The following is a 21,195-nucleotide window of genomic DNA, read 5'->3' on the forward strand; positions in this document are numbered from 1 at the left end:
CGTTACAGATGAATTATTTTGCACGCCTGGCATAAATTAAGAAATGAATGTCACTGCAAACCACTTAAATCATAAACAGTGGTATATCGAAGCTGGAGTCTTAAACCTTCCTTATGATGCTGAGTTTGTCCAGATCAAGTAAGAGTGTGATGTTTTACTTTACTCTAAAGTAAGAGACGAGCAATGCATTTTGAACAACAAAAATCCGGGCAAGGGGTTAAAAGCATTTGCATGAATAAGAGATCATATAATGTATATACACTTTTTTTTTATTCTGATTGGATAATTATCAAGATCGAGGCCAAGCCTTGTGTATAGTATTTTTATGTAGCAGCGTACGTGGCACACAAAAAAAAAAACTTCGATCACGGAGGGCCCCTCTCTGCGCAAGGGCCCCTGGGCACGTGCCCAGATTGCCCGTATGGTAGATCCGGCCCTGATGGTAGGGGAAGACTCATGAATATTTATTAGGGAAGTCATCCCTGATTGGTCTTAACCCCAGTGATGGGTAGGTTTAGGGGCGGGGTTAGGGAGGTCATAAGACCCCCAGTGACGGGTAGGTTTAGGGGTGGGGTTAGGGGTAGGTCATCAGACCAATCAGGGATGACTTCCCTAATGAATATTCATGAGTCTTCCCCTACCATCCTGGGAAAAAAAATGTCGCATGGCCCCACCTCGCCAGACTATTTCAATTTTCTGAACAAGTTAATGATAGTTTTCGCTTCAAGTGTTTGCTGTGTTTACCAATGTAAGCACTGTGGCAGTAGTAATGCAATATTTAGAAAATGTACTCTTGTACTCTTGATACTCAAGTACTTTTAAAAACAAGTACTTTAGTACTTTTACTTAAAGGTGCTGTATGTAGGATCCAGCGGCCTCTAGCGGTGATGTTTCAGATTGCAACAACAGCGCTCATGCTCGTGAAAAGCAATAAAGTTACAACTGTAGTCTTTCACATCAGATAACGTTAGCAAATGGTCGGCGTTAGCTGGCGAACTAATGATGTCTAACTTGAGCCAACTAAAGCACAAAATCACAATATATTTTACATGCTTTGAAGTATTGTTAGCTTACCTGTCCAAAAGGATGAAAGCCAACTCAGGGTCTGTTTTTATACCTAAAACAAAGCGGAGGTCTCTCCATAATTCAAACGCTCTGCCAATGTTGATCCGTGTTTTCGTCCTGAGTCGATCCGATTGACGTTTGGCCTGACGAGCTTCAGCAGATACATTTTTTTTTTTTTTTTTTTTTTTTTTTTTGGAGTCTGTGTTGTGCTGGAGGCAGGTCGTTTTTTTGGTGTTATCAGACTCCATGTCGTTAGCTGCAGTGCCGTCGCAATAGACTGTATATATAAAACGGAGAGGCTCGGGAGCGCGCATGCACGTCACATCCGGTGGATTTCGCAGAAAATCCGACCCGGAGACTTCACATAAAAATAGGAATACTGGCCTTCAGAGGTAATATCAAAACGCGAAAAGTGGATCATTGTAATGTGTGATTACAACCCCTTCACAGACGGGCAATAAAAAAAGGATTCATTTTATAAAAAAAGTTACATACAGCACCTTTAAGTAGACATCTGACTGTAGTACTTTTACTTGTACTTGAGTAAAATTTAGCAAGGGGTATCTGTACTTTTACTCAAGTAATGAAGCTGTGTACTCTGTCCGCCTCTGCTTATTATGAAGGGGGCGGGACGCTTTAGATTCTAGAGAGCATTTGATTGGACAGAAAATCTGATGAGAAGCTGAAGTGCAGGGTGATATGAATCATTGATCCATATTGGCGGAAACGAGAGACTGTAAGTTTTGAATGCTTATATCTTCTAAATGCGAATTTTGTCATTGCTTTGGAGCACAGCACACTATCTTATAGATTACAGTAAGGTTATCATATTCATACTAAAAGCCAAAAAACCTACATTTTGATTTCATAGGGACAGGAAAGAGGACTTTTTAAAGTTACATATGATGTCATAGAATAACATTTTTAAGTTCCTAATGATGTTATAGGATAATTTTGTTAGTTGCATGTAATGATGTAATGATGCTAAAAATTCAGCTTTTGATCACAGGAATAAATTACGTTGTACAATATATTCACATAGAAAACAGTTATTTTAAATTGTAATTATATTTCACTATTTTTCTGCATTTGTCATCAAATAAATGCAGCCTTGGTGAGCAGAAAAAACTTTTTGTGATTCTTACCGACCCCAAACTTTTGAATGGTACTGTATGTATAGGTATTTTAAAGAACCCATGAATGCTTCAGGTAAGATGAAACCGAGAACAAATACTTGTAATGTCACACCAAGAACTTTTTTAATTAAAAAAAGAGCCAGAGAACCAACTCTATACAGCCCAAACTGGCACTGCCAAAAACCCACAGAAGGATCTTTTTTAGTTCCTGATTTAAGTAAATGTTAATGTTGCTAAGTGTATGTTTTTGCTTTACTCGTTCTAGCAGCTCCATTCCAACTTCATAGTTACATCCAGAGAGTTTAACTTTACATGCTGGAGTCTCTGAAATACAGGCAGGAAGCCAAAAACATCTTCTGCTGTCCACATGTGACGTCTGAATTACACACTTTTATAGTTAAACTGTCATAGGCACATGATTCCAGTAAATGCAAACACTTGAACATCTTGTTAACTTGATATTCTATATCTATATCTTGTCCCTGATGCTATAGGGGATGTTTTCGAGGTTCTATGAATTAATTGTACATACCCAACCAATTAAACCTCAATTTCATTGACGTTCTAATTGTTTTCCCCCCAATTTGACCTGTTTTAAGAATAATTTAGATTGTGTAGGATTCTTAAGTTGCTACAGTATGTTGTTCTTTGGAGATTAAAAAGGTTTTGGTTTCTTTCTGTTATGCACAGCACATGCATGTTTTTCTGAAGAGCTAGTGAATCACCAGCTCTTGTGGAACTGAAGAAGTTTCTCCTACGACATGTGACTGTGTGTTTTTGGTCTGGTTTGTTTGGGCGTCTCGGGCTGCAGGTGGGCTGGTTGTTCTCGTTGACCACTAATCAGATCTGGATTTGTTTCCTGAAGCCTTGTCATGTTATCACAACCCACACACACCTGTTTGGCAGGACTGATGCTGTGTGTGTGTGTGTGTGTGTGTGTGTGTGTGTGTGTGTGTGTGTGTGTGTGTGTGTGTGTGTGTGTGTGTGTGTGTGTGTGTGTGTGTGTGTGTCTGTCTGTACGGTCATTGATGGAATCACATGTTTAGAGACCCTGCTTTGTTTCTGAAGGACCCTTATGTGTCCCACTGGATAAACTTTAAAATCCACCCGATTTATCCTGCTTAATAATCTGTTTCTCATGCAAATTAACATAGTCGATAAGTTTATTCAGGTCTCAGGCTACATATCGACCACTCTGGGAAGAGGAAGTTGTCGTTTTCTCTCATAAAGCCGTCGCTGCTGTTTCCCACACTGCTGTGTGTGTCTTGTGGGAGACTAAGTGAAACGTGGGGATTTACTGCTGATAGTGACTGATGCGGTTCAACAAGACATATACACACGGACTCAACAGCCCACGTCCTTCCCAGACACACGTACACAGACCCTGAGGCTGTAACTCGTAAATCATTCAGTTTGAGTTTGGCTCATCAAATCAGGATTTAGAACTTGCACCTATAAATATGAATAGTGCAAAAGATGTGCAGTGTGTTTGTTCCGTATGAATTGTCGCCTGAATGGTTCAGTCGTGTGTGTGTGTGTGTGTGTGTGTGTATGTGTGTGTGTGCGCGCAGTGTACTGTAGCAGTGACTTTGTGCTTTCTTCAGCACTGTAACCTCCAGAACTCTCTTATTAACATCCCCCATTACTGTGCTTAGTCATGCATTCTACACAACTTTAAACACACACTGTCTGTGTTCGAAATGAAATGCTGGCACACTACTTACTGCTTAGTGTGCACTATGCAGAATGCTATACTATTTTTTAAATTATAGATGAAACTATACACATTATGTTTCAACGAATGTTTCAAGTCAAGTGACCTTTATATATATATATAGCGCTTTCTAGAATACAGATTGTTTCAAAGCAGCTGTACTGTGATAACAGAAAGTTGACATAAGCTGTCACATGATCAGGAAAGGTTCGGAAAGGTTATTTTTCATTGTAATTATTTTTGTGTCAAAATGCCATATTTTTTAAGTCTGATCAAAGTCAATATATAGATGAGGAAAAAATATGGTTTTATAAGTATGTATGTAAAGGATATGGGCCCTATTTCCAAATCCAATTTTGCTAGTTTAACGACGGGAAAAATGGTCGGCGCACCCGGTGCACGGTCTAAAAGGGTTGTCCCTATTCTCTTAATGAGTAATGGGTGTGTTTTGGGCTTTAAATGCAATAAACAAATCAGAATCTCATCTCCCATTCCCTTTAAAAGCCAGTTGCACTCACGCCATGGCGGATTCGCTATTTACATGACGGAGTTTGCAAGTGGAAAAACTGAACGCTTCTCTTGCAAGGAAACGGATCTGCTCGTGCGCGGGGTTAAAGCGTTAGCAGACCATCTACGGGAAAAGACGAATTCCACCATATCTTTTGCACATTAATAATCTTTTACATTGTTAGCCTTTCATTTTTCATATTTAAACATTTTGTGTGCACTGCGCGTCCCTGTGTGTGTAATAAGCAGAGTGTACATGCGTTATATACCCGCCTATAGGCGCATAATACTAATGTGCCCTTTAAATAAAAAAATCAGTTTGAAAAACAAAAATTCAGTTGGTCAATGGCTGTCTATTTCTGTAGCAATGCGCCTGAACACACCTCGTTTTCAGACCAGCAGCCCATGGGCGCACAAATGGGCACAAATGCATTTACTATTTAAACAACGTGGCGCAGGACGTGAAAATGATAACTGCGTCGGGCTGAAAATAGCAAAAAACACTTGCCGTGCGGTAAAGCATATAAGACACCAACTGTAAAGGAATGGTTGGGAGGGAGACTGAAGAATCATTTCCACACATGAATCGGCTCCTCTGAGTCCAGATCTTAAATTCATTGAAAGTCTTTGGGATGTGCTGGAGAAACCTTTACAGAGTGCTGGATTCTTGCATTGTAGATCTTGACCAAAAATGGATGCACCTCTTGATGGAAATAACACCACAACATTTATTTCCTTATACAGTATATACAATTTACTCCTCATTTTTCTTACTGAAAATTAAAGGCATTACATTGGTGGATTTCATTACAGAACATTTGCACCATAAAGGTAAAAAGGTAATAATGTTTGATAACGCCCACCACATAAACCTCTCAGATGAAGCCCCACCCACCCTCATCTATCACACGGCTGTTTGTCCTCTCTCTCTTATCTACAGCACTGTGACTTCACACACACACACACACACACACACACACACACACACACACACACACACACACGGATGCCTGGATTCAGACCTCAGGGCCTTTAGTCAAATAAAGCCACCCAGCCTCCATCATCATAATGAGAGTAATAACGGGGCTTTATCTGCGGATCTTCGCCGCACCTGCAGGTTATTTCATGGCTGTATTGGAGTTTACTGACAGCTATGACGCTCCTGAGGCCACTGCTGGGATGTTCTTGCCAAATTCCTGTTACCTTTCGGACAGGAGCGTACGTTGTGCTGCAAAGAGCAAAATTTCACCCTGAAGGGCACTTTTAATGTATCAAGGGCTATATGTTCAGAAAAGCATACTCCCATACAGTTTCTGCATTTTGTGCTAGCATGTTGTGTGTGTGATATGCATTTTTTATACACTGAAAAAATACCTTGATGGCACTAAAAAGTACAAGTAAAAAAACAAAGCAAAATACACTGACGGAATAAATTAATGTTTCATGTGGCCTCCAGTTAACATCTTATAATATTTTTTTCTTTAATAATCAATTATGTAATCTAATTAAAAATAATAATAATAATTTTCTTTATTTAAATTTTACTTTTCATTTTGCTTTGGATGCCACACTGAATTAGATATGCAACATAATGTGACGAATAATTATTTTCGTTTTAATTAATAATTTTTTTAATTTACTTAATTTAAATGATGAGTTACATGACAATAGTTCATTAAATGAACAATAAGTATTATTATTAATTCATTATTTAAATGTTACTAAATGTATTCTTTTTTTGTTTTGCTTTTTTAATTATTTAGCAGACTGGATGCCGCATGCTTAATTAAACACAACGTAGCAAAGTTGTGACAAATTTTGAATGAATGTATTTTGAATTAATTTACAAAATAATTGATAGTTAATTTTAATAGTTGTTATTGTTATAAATAATAATAATTGTCTTTATTTAAATGTTACTTCTTTATTATTTTTGGTAACAATTTAATTTAAGGTGACGTAATTACACTACATGTACTTAGTAATAACAGTAAATTATGCATAATTACAAGTAATCATAAACCAATCCCTAACTGTAACTCCTATAGTATATACATGTAGATGTAGTTAATTAATATTACTCAGTACTTATGACGTAGTTGCATTCAGTACAATGTAACTACGTCACCTTAAAATAAAGTGTAACCTTATTTTTTATTTTAGCATTTAGCAGTATCCTAGTACGTGCGTATATGTGTGAGTGTGTGTGTTGTTCTGTGTCCAAAGACGGCTTACATCTGGATTAGTGTCTTTCTCATGCGGAACGTCCCTCCACCCCACAATGCAGCAGCCACACGTGTGTGTGTGTCGCTTACAGCCACTTAAGAATGACGTCCCTGAGTGTTTCAGCGTTCATTCATGACGGCCTGCCGTGCGAATCTGACTGCTGGAGCTCAAAGCTCACACACACACACACACAGTGTCCGCAGGGGTTCACTGGAAAACTCTTTCCTGGGTTTAGTTGCACTTGAGTAAAGCAGTGAAGTGAGGCAAATCTGCCTTTATGTGTGGAGTTATTCCTCCCACAGGACATTTGAGTTTCCTCTTTCATAGTTCAGCAGACTTCATAACAGTTCTCAAGTGTATTTTGTTTGGGTATCAATTTGTCTGATGTTTCACCTAAAATTCCTTTAGAGGAATAAAAATAGACGAATGAGAGAATAGTGGATATACAATAAGTGTATAGAGTAAAAATATATATACACACTCAAGTAGCTGCCTTCAATTTTTAAAAGCCCCCTGTGGTGAAAATCAAGCTTTTAATGTTGTTTATGTGTCTATGTGGTGTTTTTAATGTGCTTTAAGACAAACCATGTGCAAATTCATTAGTCAACACCATTGCTGAGTATTTTCTCCTTACAACTGCAGTGAACGAAAGTCTCAAAAACACGGTTTGAAATCGTTGGTGTTTCTGACGTCACAAACTACCTTGTAACCAATCAGGTCAACGTGTGATCGTCAACGAGTGGATCTCTGAGCTGGAGTGAGTGAGTGGAGGCGGGGCTCATTTGCATATTCATGGAACCTCGTATATTAAATAAAGCAAGGGTGTAGATTCCATTCAAGCTATGTTAAGGCATGAATAAAAAAAAATAATAATAATTAAAAAAAACGCTTAAATATGTAATTTTGTTGAGTTTTAAGGGAGAAAATGATTGACTACAGGGGGACTTTAAGAACAATCAACTTGGATGCTTAAGTCATTTCAACTTAAATTACATTAAACTGACTTTTAAAAATTACAAATTGATAAGTTAAAGCAATGTAAAAACATATGTTGGCATAACTTATCATCATAATTTTTCACAATTTATAATAATAATACAATAGAATTATAAATTATAGCTTCTCAGATCACTTTATCTTGGGATCATTTGATGAGAAAAGTTTAAGTTCATATTGAGATTGACTCTTTACTGGAAACTGAAGTTTGAGATGTTGTTGAGATCTTTTCTGAAACACTACTGTGGTCTTATTTCAGGAGAAACATCTGAGAAGCAGGAGACTTCAATGTTCTCAGTTTGATCTTAATGTTGTCTAGGAGAAACAACTGAGAAATGTAATAGATTTGATGAGATGTTTATATTGAAACCTTTGACTTTTCGTTTGCAGACTTTAACATCAGGAGAGTTCCCCGTTTGCTCTCGGTCTGATCTATTGCTTTCTGGGAGAAATAGTTGAGAAATTATGGAATTAAAGAAGATTTAAGAAATTTGATGAGAAACATTTTATCCCATGTAGGGATCTCTGACTTTTGATTGGAAACTTTGGAATCTAGGGAAACCGGAGCACAGTTGAGATGTTGTTGAGATCTTTTCTGAAACTCTACAATCTTATTTGGTGGAGAAACATTTGAGAAATAGTTTGCCTAATTTTAATGCTGTCTAAGAGAAACAACTGAGAAATAGGCCTAATGATCTTGATGAGATGTTTAAAGTCCCACTCCGATCATATTTTGAGCTATTTTTAAACATTCTCAGTGGTCTTTAAATGATGATTATGCCGTTTTTAGCCAAAATCACAAAACCTGTGCCGTTTTCTGGGACTTTGCTTCAGCAGAGCGGCGTAGCTCATTAGCAATTCGCCTCTGCGTTGTGGGCGGAGCCGTTGGCACGGAGACGACCCTCCCCCTCGTTCACACCGCCGCCGACTTGAGCTTCCGAGAAAACGGAGGAGAAGCTGATCATCGCCGTTGCTGGGTTTCCTATCATTATCGGATTAATTGCAGTTTAACCATCAGAGTGAAAGTTTATCATTTGCATGTGTTTTTAAGTCCTGCCAGTTTAACAGGGCGCGCTTGACAGGGCATATAAGAACGCAGAGAGAGAGAGAGAGAGAGAGAGAGAGAGAGAGAGAGAGAGAGCCTCGGCCGCGCGCGCGCACTCACTATTAATAATAATAAATAATAATGTGACCAAAACGGTTATACAAATGCTGTCATTATAAAAGGTTTCTAGTGTCAATGTATTGCTTGTTTATTTTGTTTACTTTTCATGGTGTGGCACTTCTCTTCTCCCATGATCGAACATAGAATGCTGCTAACTTACTTCAGAGCGGCCAAAGCGTCAACAAGCTTCCTCGTACTTTTTGACAAGCGTCCTTGACAGGGCGGCCAGAGCTTCTTTGCCGCTCAAGTCGGCGGCGGTGTGAACGTACAGTTAGCATTGCAACCCGCTACCGCACATAGGTGTTGATCCGCCATCGTCTTCTCTACTCCTCAGAACCTGAGCCGCGCGGCCGGGGGCGGAGGGGAGTATGAGCTTGTGGCACCGCCCAGTGGAGTTACTACGTCACAACTCCAGTCTATTTTAGCTGGCATTTTAGCGTCTGCTACTGATTCACAGCCATCTGAATGCAGAAATACTCAGAAATACAACTTTGAACTTATTTTTCTCAAGATATGTCCTCTAACATCAGAAAAATGCCACAAGAACATGTTAACACCTAGAAAAACATGATTTTCATCGGAGTGGGTCTTTAAGTTCATTTTCAAATCTCTGATTTTGTTTGCAGACTTTGAATTTGGACTTCTCAGTTTACTCTCAATTTAGTCTCATTGCTGTCTAAGAAAACCAGTTGAGATGTTTTTAAAGACTTAATGATAAAGAATTTGATGAGAAATGTGTGCAGACTGTGATCAGATTCACCAGACTTTGTCTTTGTTGTTCTGAGGTCTTTTCCCGAGGAGCAAAAATCGTTGCTCTCCAAGTTGCTGCTAATGAGAAACAATTGACCTATTAAAGAGATTTCATTAGTGTTTTCCCTTTCCTTTTGGGTTTCTTGCATCATAAATCTGCAGATTCAGAGTAGATGAATAACAGCAAGGGACATTGTTGAAGTGTGATTATGTGTAGTGGTGCATTGTGGGAGTGAACGCTGTGGGAACACTGGAGGTGTTTGTGTATTTCCTGCAGAGAAACTCCGACATGGGAACGCAAAGTTGCGCTAACAAAGCGTGGCAACCCCTTACCGACTTCAGAGGCCTGGGGCGAAGATGGGGGAGGGGAGAAGTCAACCGTCAAACACGCAACCCGACCAATCACTGCAGCGAGGAGAACCGCAGGGAGCAAAGCTTTCCGAGTAACTGGAAGGCTCAAATCCAAGCATGCCATTCAGCTGATAGAGTTGAACGTGGCCCGACATGTCGAGGTTTTCACTGCTAGCCCACTTCTGCATGACACTCTGTGGGAGAGTTGAGTAATTAGTAGTTTGTTAGTGTGTAAACACAAGGTGTAATTCTCTACTTTAAGTCCTCATCTTTGTCCTGTAGGTTTTTTTCTAATCCGGACTAACTTCAGTGTGTTTACTGAAGGCTCAGTCTTTCTGGAGCAACCTGAGGTGAATGTGCTCAAGGCCGCAGTCGTGTTGGCTCTTAATGTTGTGTCGTGTTTTAGTAGTATAGTATTTGTGTATTAAAAAAAAATTAAAATCTGTCATGTCTTTCAAAACTAAAATGATTTGGTGAAGATTTTGAGTGCTTTCATACTGCGCACTAGAGCTGTCAGACTCAAAAAGGAAGACAAAAGTATCATAAAAGTTGTCCATGTGATTAGTGAGGTATATTAGCCATAGTTTGTCAAGTCAAGTCACCTTTATGTATGTAGTGCTTTTTACAATACAGATTGTTTCACAGCAGCTTTACAGAGATAATAGGAAAATAATGCAACAAAGTTTGTTTCGGCTGTACAGCAGAATGCTGCAGCTCGTCTTGTCTTCAACGAGCCCAAGAGGGCCCACGTCACTCCTCTGTTCATCTCTCTGCACTGGCTACCTCTCGCTGCTCGCATCAAGTTCAAGGCATTGACGCTTGCTTACAGATCTATCACAGGCTCAGCTCCCTCCTACTTTCACTCACTCCTACGAGCCTACATCCCTACCAGACGCCTACGATCGATCAACGAGCGACGTCTCGTGGTTCCATCACAGAAAGCCACAAAATCACTTTCCAGAACATTCTCATTCACAGTTCCATGCTGGTGGAACACTCTCCCCACCCTCATCCGGAATGCAGAATCCCTGACAACATTAAAAAGACAACTGAAAACCCATCTCTTCCGTGAGCACTTAACTTCATAAAAAAAATAAATAAAAAAAAACCTTTCCCTTTAAAACCTCACTTATCGGGCTTATGCTACTCTGAATAATGCCTGAACTTCGAAATTTTGAGCACTTCTTGCGTTGTTGTTGTTTTTGCCTCTTCATGATGACTCGCTTAATTTAGTCCTAATTTGTAAGTCGCTTTGGATAAAAGCGTCTGCTAAATGACTAAATGTAAATGTAAATCTAAAAGAAAATAGTGTCATAGTCCAGCTTAAGTAAGTTCAGTGATGGTTTATTTTGTTGTAAAAAAAAGTTTTTAATTTAGTTCATTTATATATAGAGAGCCGCTCTGGAGAAAACAGTGATGTCATCGTCCAGCTCAGTTCAGTTCTCATATAATGGTGTCAATGCAGGCAGATCAATAATATTGTTGAATATTAAATGTCCCCAACTAAGCAAGCCAAAAGCCAAAGGCAGGCTCAGTCGGGGGCAGTTCTCCTCTGGCCAACGAGTGAACAGTGTATGATTATGATTCAGGCAGCATTACAGATCAGAAGTCAGATTGGATCAGAACATTCAGAATATTATCCAGTTCCAAATGGTTGGAGGTCGGATTCATCACGCCGGTTTGGAGACGAGTTTGTTGAGGATCAGTGCTGATGGCTGTCGTGTCGATGAGGCCTTCACAGGGCTGATGAGGCTGGCACTTCAGGGATGCGTTATGGTCGTGTTCAGGCGCAGGTCCACCATCTGATCTGGATACGGCCCGGATCCGGCTGAGTCCATCATGCGTTGTGGTCGTGCCCAGGCGCAGGTCCACCATCTGATCTAGATACGGCATAAACAGAAAGACTAACATTAGCGTAGATGCCATTCTTCTTATGATGTAACGAGTTCATCAGGTGTTATAGGAAGTGTTCCCATTTACAGCTGACCTAATCTATGCAGCCTAATAATCATTTAACTGATCTGAATAATAGAAATATTCTGCAAAAAGTGCAGTGTATTTTGTTTAAAATTAATTTTAAGCTTCTGTAATGTTCTTTTATTATTATTAGGGGTTCAAGCATGAAATGCTGAAACCCTATTGTAATTGTAAGGATTCGTAAAACGCATCGTGCAGGCCAAACCGTAAGGCCTAGAGACGTGAAACCTGGCCAGATGGTAGGCCTCAATTTGGGGACAACCTATCAGAGTATGACCACGATTGGCCCATAGGTGGCGCTACAGCAACCAAAAGTACAAAACCGCTCATAACTCCTAGGCCGTTTGACCTAGTGCCTTAAACCACTGTGATCCCTGGCTCAAGGCGGACAAAATGGCCATCTCCAAATTCGATTTAGGCAGGAAAAAATTTCTGCTATGTCGCAATTTGTCCGAAACCTACTTTTGCGAACTAGTCCCTGGTTTTTGGCCCGATCGGAACCAAACGAGTCTAGGACAATTCTCTGGACTCTCTAGATCAATAATTATCGAAAAAAAGTTGAACTTTGGCATTTGGGTGGCTGTAACAGGGTCATTTAGCAAAGGAGCGTGACAAAATACACTAAAAAGCCTATAAATCCCAAATGAAAACTCAGAACTTCACCAAAATTGATGAGCGTATGTGTCATGACATGGTGAAGAAGCATGCCGAGATTCATGCAGATCGGACCAAAGGTGGCGCTTTAAATGGCAAAAAGCTTCCATTCTTATTAGGGGTTCAAGCATGAAATGCTGAAACCCTATTGTAATTGTAAGGGTTTTTATTAGGGGTTCAAGCACGAAGTGCTGAAACCCTATTGTAATTGTACTGATTTTTATTATTAGGGGTTCAGTCATGAAGTGCTGAAACCCTATTGTAATTGTAATTGTACTGATTGTACATAACATCATTAACAAGCATGCCAAATTCTATAGATATCGGACGATAGATGGCGCTATAACTGTTAAAAAGCTTTAAAACCATATATTTCCTATGGTACATTGCCTGTATTGGCTATAAATGGTCTTTTCCATCTATTATGTCAGTGGTTACATGCTTGCTAAATAAAACAAAATAACTTTTGATGCTTTTGTGCTTAAAAACCTGTCCAAAGCAGTCATGAATTGCAATATATACAGTAGCCTATATTTAAACACTTCTATTGAAAAGTTTGGCATCAGTAAGATTGTTAAGATTTGAATCTTTTATGGTTTTTTTAATTTATTTTTTTAGCTTTTGGTCACGCATACTGTATAATCATTGTATGGAAATGAGCAGCTTGGAAATTCTTCCAAAAATCTGGATGAAAACCATGTAACGAGAGTAAATGTTTACGTTTTGTTGAAATACTTGTGGCAGCTCGTGGTATTTTGTGGTGCACAGGAGCCTGAAGTGATCAGCCCCACCGTCCCACGCTGTGAGGTGTTTGATGTGGCTCCGATTCGACCGAAGCGGGAAACACACCCCGCTCCCAGCAGCATGTGACTCAAAATAGATGCTCATGTTCCTGTTGTGACCCCGTTACCCATCCATGCCTAGGGCGTCAGCGCGCAGAGACATGTGAATGTGGCTTTGTATGTGTGAAATACGTTCAGACTCCAGTCCGAGGTCAAGCGGCCAGACTGAAACGGCACCGATCTGCTGTTTTCAAATGTTTGTGTCTGATCAGTGAAGGAGATTGTTTCTGTATTGATGTGACTATATTTTGCTGCCTATCCTGCCATCAAGTGGTCAGAGGACACAATTGATATTTTTGCCACGGCTCACATCATAACTGCAGATCTGTTGGGTCTTCAGTGTCACATGATCCTTCAAAAATAACTCTAATATGATGATTTGATGCTCAAGAAACATTGATAACATTATTATCAATGTTGAATGTTGAACAGCTATGCTATGTCACATTTGATCATTTTAATGCATCCTTGACAAATAAAAGGTATTCATTTAATTCAGAAAATTCTTACTGACCTCAAACTTTTGAATGCTGGTGTATATTTAAAAAAAAGTAAGCTCAAGATGTTTGCGCTGTGATAAATATGTCAGTAAATATCTGTGTTTATTTTATCCGCAGGACTCTGATGCCACTGTTTGATCCAGACTCTGGACTACTTATTGTGTCTGGAAATGTACGTAACCAGTTATAAACATATTTTTAATAACACATTTCTTTATATATTCAATATTAATATCATTATGAATCGTGTTTCCTCAGGGTGAGAGTGTGATTGACTGTTTTGAGGTGAACACCAGCGAGCCCTTCCTGTCTCAAGGTAACACAGATGTTTTTTTTCTTGATGCTCCTCTGTTTTCACGTTTCCTGAAGCTGATCTCTCTGTGTTGCTCTGTTGCTCTCAGTGAGTCACTGTTTGACGGACGCGTCGACCCGTGGCGTGGCTCTCGTGCCAAAGCTGGCCGTGGATGTGGGCTGCTGTGAGGTTTTACGGCTGATGCAGCTCACGGACAGCTTCATTGTGCCCATCAGTTACCAGGTGCCTCGCAAGGTGAGGACTAACACACTAAATTAAGTTTAAACACATCTGGCTCTGCTGAACCGACAGGGCAAACGTTACTAATGCACTTGGTATGCCCTACACCAATTTATGACGTGTAAGCTGACAACATGTAACAGGAATGTGATTTCCAACCCACATGAGTAGCGTAAATCTGAATTTGCGAATTTGCACATTTATAAATGTGTCAGCAAAAGAGAAGCTTTAATCTCCCAGTGGTTTTCTGCCAAAATAAAAGTTCTAAAGTAAAAAATTTTAAAGCAAATAAATTAAGACAACTACAAATATTAGTTTTGTAATTTTTATAGCATTCATTTTACTGTTTTACTTCATTTTACATACATACATTATTATTATTTTAAAATATTTTACTTTTATTAAAGGGATACTCCACTTTTTTTGGAAATAGGCTCATTTTACAACTCCCCCAGAGTTAAACAGTTGAGTTTTACCATTTTCGAATCCATTCAGCCGAACTCCGGGTCTGGCGGTACCACTTTTAGCATAGCTTAGCATAGATCATTGAATCGGATAAGACCATTAGCATCTCTCTCATAAAAATGACCAAAAAGTTTCGATATTTTTCCTATTTAAAACTTGACTCTTCTGTAGTTACATCGTGTACTAAGACCGACGGTAATAATCAAGAAACTTTGCTGCCATACCATGAGTCCAGCAGGCGTAATGATATGACGCAGTGCCTGAAAATAGTCCCCAGCTCTGTAACTTCCAATGTGACCGGTACTAAGTTTGTCTAAACTATTACGCCCGTTTCACACATACTCCGTTTGCAGTGCGTATGCGGTGCGTATTTTTTTCCGTACCCATGTTAACAGGTTCAAGCTTTCACACTGCACGCGGTTGCAGTCCGTCGATCCGTTCCAGTTGCGGTGCGTATACAGCAGTGCAGCGATCGTTTCCGCACCGAGTCTATTTCTGCTGTGCTGCACACGCTGAATTAAAGTGACAGCACATGTTTCATGGTCAAAATGAACACAGAATGACCTAAAAATGTAGTAATTTCACCATAAATGCGATTAATTAAATAAAATGTAGTAATCTCACCATAAATGTATTTAATTAAATACTATTTTCACTTTAAGACCGGGGTAAAGCAAGGGAAACTACAATTTACCTCAACAAGGCGACATAATGAACGACACTCGTCTCATTCGTGGAGGTGGAAAAACAAGTTCTTTGTGACATGCAAGATTTATTGTATTAATAAATGCAAAAGAAAAGATATGAGAGTTGGCTGTTTTTGTCAATTTTAAGTTTTAATTTAAAATGTTTGCGATTTTTATATAAGTACATGGTTAAATATTTGACCACTGCTTGAGGAACTTAATAGAAGTAGAAGTAATGCAATGAATAATAGGCCTATGTTGTTTAAATTGTGTTTAAACGTGCATACGTCTCGTCTATTAAAGAGTGTATATGTGTACAAAGAGAATCGCAATGCTGAGAAGTTAAGACCGCAGGGTAAATCAAGGGAAAATACATATTTCAACAAGGCAACATAATGAACAACACTCGTCTCATTCGTGGAGGTGGAAAAACAAGTTCTTTGTGACATGCAAGATTTATTGTATAAAGATTTAAATTATGCAAAAGAAAAAGTATGAGTCTGCTGTTTTTGTCAATTTTATAGTTGTAATTGAAAAATGTAGGCTATGCGATTTTAATATAATTACATGGTTAAATTTTTTACCACTTGCTTGAGCAACTTAATATATAATTATATAGAAGTATAATGCATTGAATAATACGTTGTTTAAATTGTATTTAAACGTGAATACGTCTATTAAAGAGTGTATATGTGTACAAAGAGAATCGCAATGCTGACAAAAAAACTTTTTTTAAATAAAAAGTTGCTAATAACTTCTGGATTTCAAAAATACAAATAGAGTATGTATTTTGTACAGCCGCGGATCAGTTACGCACTGCAAACGCAGCATATGTGAAAGCACTATTGCGCGTGCTGCTCCTGCACCGCATACGCACTGCAACACTCACCGCACACGCACTGCACACGGAGTATGTGTGAAACGGGCGTTAGACCTATTTTCAGGCGCTGCGTCATATCATTACGCCTGCTGGACTCATGGTACGGCAGCAAAGTTTCTTGATTATTACGCAGGAATGAGAGTATAGTTCCTAGCCATATCAGCCTAGAAAATCGCAACTTTACATTTTCCGTCGGTCTTAGTACACGATGTAACTACAGAAGAGTCAAGTTTTAAATAGGAAAAATATCGAAACTCTTTGGTCATTTTTTTGAGAGAGATGCTAATGGTCCTGTCCGATTCAATGATCTATGCTAAGCTATGCTAAAAGTGGTACCGCCAGACCCGGAGTTCGGCTGAATGGATTCGAAAACGGTAAAACTCAACTGTTTAACTCTGGGGGAGTTGTAAAAGGAGCCTATTTCCAAAAAAAGTGGAGTATCCCTTTAAACACTTTAATATACATTGTTTTTAAGTAAAATAGCATTGTTGCAGCAGTAATATATTTCTTTATTAATTTAAAGCTGCAGTCCGTAGTTTTTCCTCTTTGTCGCCGTCTCTGTTCGAAATCTGTAATTGCAGTTATTCACGGAAATATAATTTTTTTACGTGGGTTGTGGCTCGACACGGCACAGCGCGGATGAATCCAGTGTTTTGAGGAGAATGTGCGGCTGTCAGTCACCGCGCCGGTGTGGATACTGGCATTCGCATTCACAGAGTCTACTTGCAGTCAATATATATATAATAGTAATAAAATGAAACCATAAAAACAATAATAATTTTTTTTGTTTTATAATATTAATAATAAATACTTTTATTTTTATTTTTAGTAGAATAGTATTATTGCAAAAGTAATATGTCTTTGTTAATTTTTTTAACTCTTATAAATTAAATAGAAATACAATACAAGTATAATAATTAAAGTATAATAAATAATAACATTATTTAATACTTGTTTTTGATTTTGCGTACAATAGTATTATTGTAATACTAACATCTTTATTAAATTGTTTCATTATTATTTTTTAAATAATGATAAAATAAAACTATTATTATTAGTTTATAGTCATATTGAATGGGGGGAATTTTGCCCTTACCTGATCCCACACCTGATCTAAGATCATGTATATGCATTGAACATTTTTCTATCGTCACTGAAAAAGAATTGAAGTACAAAATCAACCAGTCTGAACATATCTGATGTTTTAGACATTGTGTGTTTTGTGTGTCCTCAGGCAGGACAGGACTTTCATGCGGACTTGTATCCGGACACTGTGGGTCACACCGCGTCCATGACGGCAGACGAGTGGTGGAAAGGAGAGAACAAACAGGTCTGTTGAAAAAGCAACTCTGCTTTATTCAATGAGAATTGATTGGTTGGCATTAGATTCCTTACTGAAAATGGGTCAGTATGACAGAAGGTTAGAGGGGACAGAATGAAAAAAATAATGCTATATTGACTAAGATGTATATATCACTTCTCTGTGACAGGTGGAGCGAGTCAGTCTTAACCCGAGCAAGAGGCCAAAGCCCAGCGCTCCATCATCTCAGAAGACGCCAGCAAAGGATCTGAGCCGTGACAAGAGCAAAGAGGTTAGTGGGAGTAGCGTCAGGGAAAATGCTTGCTTCACAGAATGGATCTGCCTGTAATGTCTTTCTCTGTGTTTCTCAGGAGACCTCGACCTCCAGCAGTCCCCTCAGCACCCCGAGCAGCAGTGCCGTCCCGTCCCGCTCCCCGTCCTCCACCAGCGGCCTGTCCTCTGGCTTCATGCCGAGCCCGAGCCCCAGTCAGAGCTCCCGCGCCTTCCAGAACATGCTCGGTCAGTGCTGGGACGGCTCCATTAGTCTGTTACTCAGGGCTTGACATTAACACTCGCCAACCTGACAAATGCGGGTGTATTTCAGCAGTGGTGTGTAACGCAGACACTCTTACTAGCCACTTTGGCGGGTTGAATTTTATAAATAATATATACATTTTTCAATTGTAGCCTTTTAAAGCCCCTCTGAAGTGCCTTGGAACGCGCAGCTTTGTTTGATGCATTACGTAATTTCCACTGAACCAGTAAGCTAAGGCGGGACATATTGGATGGCTCCTCCCCCTTTTCAAATAGCCAATAGCGTTTAGTTTACCTCACAGACTGCAAGTCGTACTTGACGGCACAACGGAAACGAATCCGAGCGCTGATGATAGGTTGGATTCAATAGTAGAGGTGTGAATAAATTCTAGCCATTTCATCCTTAACCAACATACAGTTGGAAACTGGAATAAAACTCGATCGTTAGTGCATCCGCACACACATCTCCGACTCATATTGCTCTGTGAGGTGTCAACGGTCGCTTTGGCCAGGTGGTATTTATTAGCATAGGGGGCGGAGCTTTAGATTCTAGAGAGTATTTGATTGGACAGAAGATCTGATGAGAAGCTGAAGTCTGCGGTGAGGTCATAAAAATGTGTGATCCATATTAGCTGAAGTGAGAGATTGTAAGTTTTGAATGCTTATATCTCCTAAATGCAAATTTTGTCATTTTTTTGGAGCACAGCAGCTTATTCATAACCTTAAGGCTAACATATTCATGCTAAAAGCAAAAAAAACGTACATTTTGATTTCAGGGGGCCTTTAAAAAGGTATCTGAAATAATAAACTAAGTCCAGTCTAGTGTTATCAAAAATATAGATTTTTCAATACATATCGATACTAAATAATATCTGAAACGCTTCTCATTTTCCGCTACAATACCAACTGTGCGTTCTCTCTCTCTCATCTCTCCGACAGCGAGTTACACACAAACCCTCCTCTCCTCAATCACTCGGTTCATTTGCTCCGGATGAATATTGTTGCTGTTACAGGGCTTGAATTTTGGCGTGGGATTTGCACGTATTGCGCATAATAATTTTACATAATGTGCACACACATAAAGCCGCCTCTCAGTATTAAGCTGAGTTATTTTCCGCTGCTTATCAAATACACACAAAATAATGTCAAAATGCCAATCTTGGCGAGTAATCACGTGAACACAGTCAGTTTTAAGTGAACCTAAACAGTATAATGGATCTGTGCGTCAGGTCTTAAAGTGACAGCAGTAAACCTGCTGCCAAATTATGAGGTAATATTAAAAATATCTATATGGCAGTTTTTCCCCATGGTATCGATGTCAAAATTGTGGCCAGTGAAAATGCTGAGTGGCTAGTAACTTTAGAAAACCACTAGCCACAGTGGCCGGTCAAGCCTTGTTTATACTTATTTACTGACACATTTTTATTAAGAAGATATTTTATTGGCATGTCTGATTCCATCCTCAGTAGCAAAAATGGCAGTAAAGTTGGGAAGTTAAACAGTTTTAATCTTGTCAGCAATAACTGTCTAAATTATGATTATGGTTAGGGTTCGTTAAAAAAAAAAAAAAAAAAAAAAACCCTTAAGCCATTACAGAGCAAATACATTATTAATATACACTAACGCTTAAAAAATGCTTTTGTAAAAAGTCTCTTCTGCTCACCAAAGCTGCATTTAAAAGTACAGAAAAAGCAGTAATATTATGGAAATATTATTATCATTTAAAATAACTGTTTCCTATTTGAACATACGTTACAATATAATTTATTCCTGTGATCAAAGCTGTATTTTCTGCATCATTACTCCAGGCTTCAGTGTCACATGATCCTTCAGAAATCATTCTAATATGATGATTAGAATTTTTCTGATCTAGAATTTTTTGAAACATTACTATCATTTTTTTATCAATTTAATGCATCCCTGCTGGATAAAAGTATTAATTTCTCCACAAACTTGTGAACTATATATATATATATATATATATACAGTATATATGTATATATGAAACATATACTGTAAATAGTAATACATTTATATATTGTCAAAATGCTGAATCATATCAATATATAATGTTTTTAGCAGTGTAAATCGCCCAACTCTATTAGTAAATAGCTTGTGATTGTGATTTGCAGGCCCGAGTTCGAAGTTTCGTCACATCCAGGGGGCCGTTTTGCACCGGGACACCCACATCACCAACCTGCGCGGGCTTCATCTGACTACACCAGGGGAGTGTGACGGCTTCTGTGCCAACGGGCAGCGTGTGGCGGTTCCTCTCGCCATCGCCGGAGGGCAGATCGCTGTATTCGAGGTGCAGTTCTATATTCAGATCTTAGATTAAATCTTAAATCTTAAATTGATTTACAGTAGCTTACTGTCTTCTTCTGCAGCTGTCCCAGCCTGGAAAACTGCCAGACACCGGTCTGCCCACCATCCAGAATACTGTCAGCGTGGCGGACTTCTCCTGGGACCCCTTCGACACACACAAGCTGGTTGTGGGTGAGTTTTTGATTCTGATCCTGGTTGCTGATTGGTCAATACAGAGTTAGAGCTATGATCTACAGACACCTCAAGGATTTACATGAGGTTACCGGCAGGAGGTGGACTGATATTTCTAACATTAAAAAAAAATCCTAAATACTTTATATTAAATTGAATATGAAGTTAAACATATTACTGTGTACTTAATTTATTTTATTATATTCAATTAGATTTTATAAAGAATGTAAAAAATACTATATGTTAGATGTATTTCTTTATAAATGTGGTTCAAAATATTTATTTATTTTGTGGTTGATTTGATTGTCTCTGAACAAAAAACTATTAAACTAATGTAAACTATAATATTATACTATGATTTCAGGACATGGAAAATTATGTAAACATGAATTTAGTAGAATGCAGTAATGTCTGTTAAT

The 21,195-nt window shown here is 38.8% G+C and overlaps 1 protein-coding gene and 1 long non-coding RNA gene across 2 annotated transcripts in view; one reads left to right on the forward strand and one right to left on the reverse strand.

Annotated features, from left to right (window-relative positions):
* The window catches only part of LOC311278113, a 415,099-nt gene that overhangs the window by 388,259 nt on the left and 5,645 nt on the right, over window positions 1–21,195 (reverse strand). The gene's annotated exons all lie outside the window — the stretch shown is intronic.
* The window catches only part of coro7 (coronin 7), a 162,529-nt gene that overhangs the window by 135,712 nt on the left and 5,622 nt on the right, over window positions 1–21,195 (forward strand). Inside the window, exons 10-17 of the mRNA XM_084388286.1 lie at window positions 14,001–14,055; window positions 14,142–14,199; window positions 14,285–14,430; window positions 17,681–17,776; window positions 17,937–18,038; window positions 18,118–18,265; window positions 20,413–20,588; window positions 20,668–20,776. Of these exons, the coding sequence (XP_084244412.1) occupies window positions 14,001–14,055; window positions 14,142–14,199; window positions 14,285–14,430; window positions 17,681–17,776; window positions 17,937–18,038; window positions 18,118–18,265; window positions 20,413–20,588; window positions 20,668–20,776 (890 nt within the window). The remainder of the gene's footprint in view (window positions 1–14,000; window positions 14,056–14,141; window positions 14,200–14,284; window positions 14,431–17,680; window positions 17,777–17,936; window positions 18,039–18,117; window positions 18,266–20,412; window positions 20,589–20,667; window positions 20,777–21,195) is intronic.

The sequence above is a fragment of the Rutilus rutilus genome, assembly GCF_951802725.1.
Source record: "Rutilus rutilus genome assembly, chromosome: 1".
NCBI lineage: Eukaryota > Metazoa > Chordata > Actinopteri > Cypriniformes > Leuciscidae > Rutilus > Rutilus rutilus.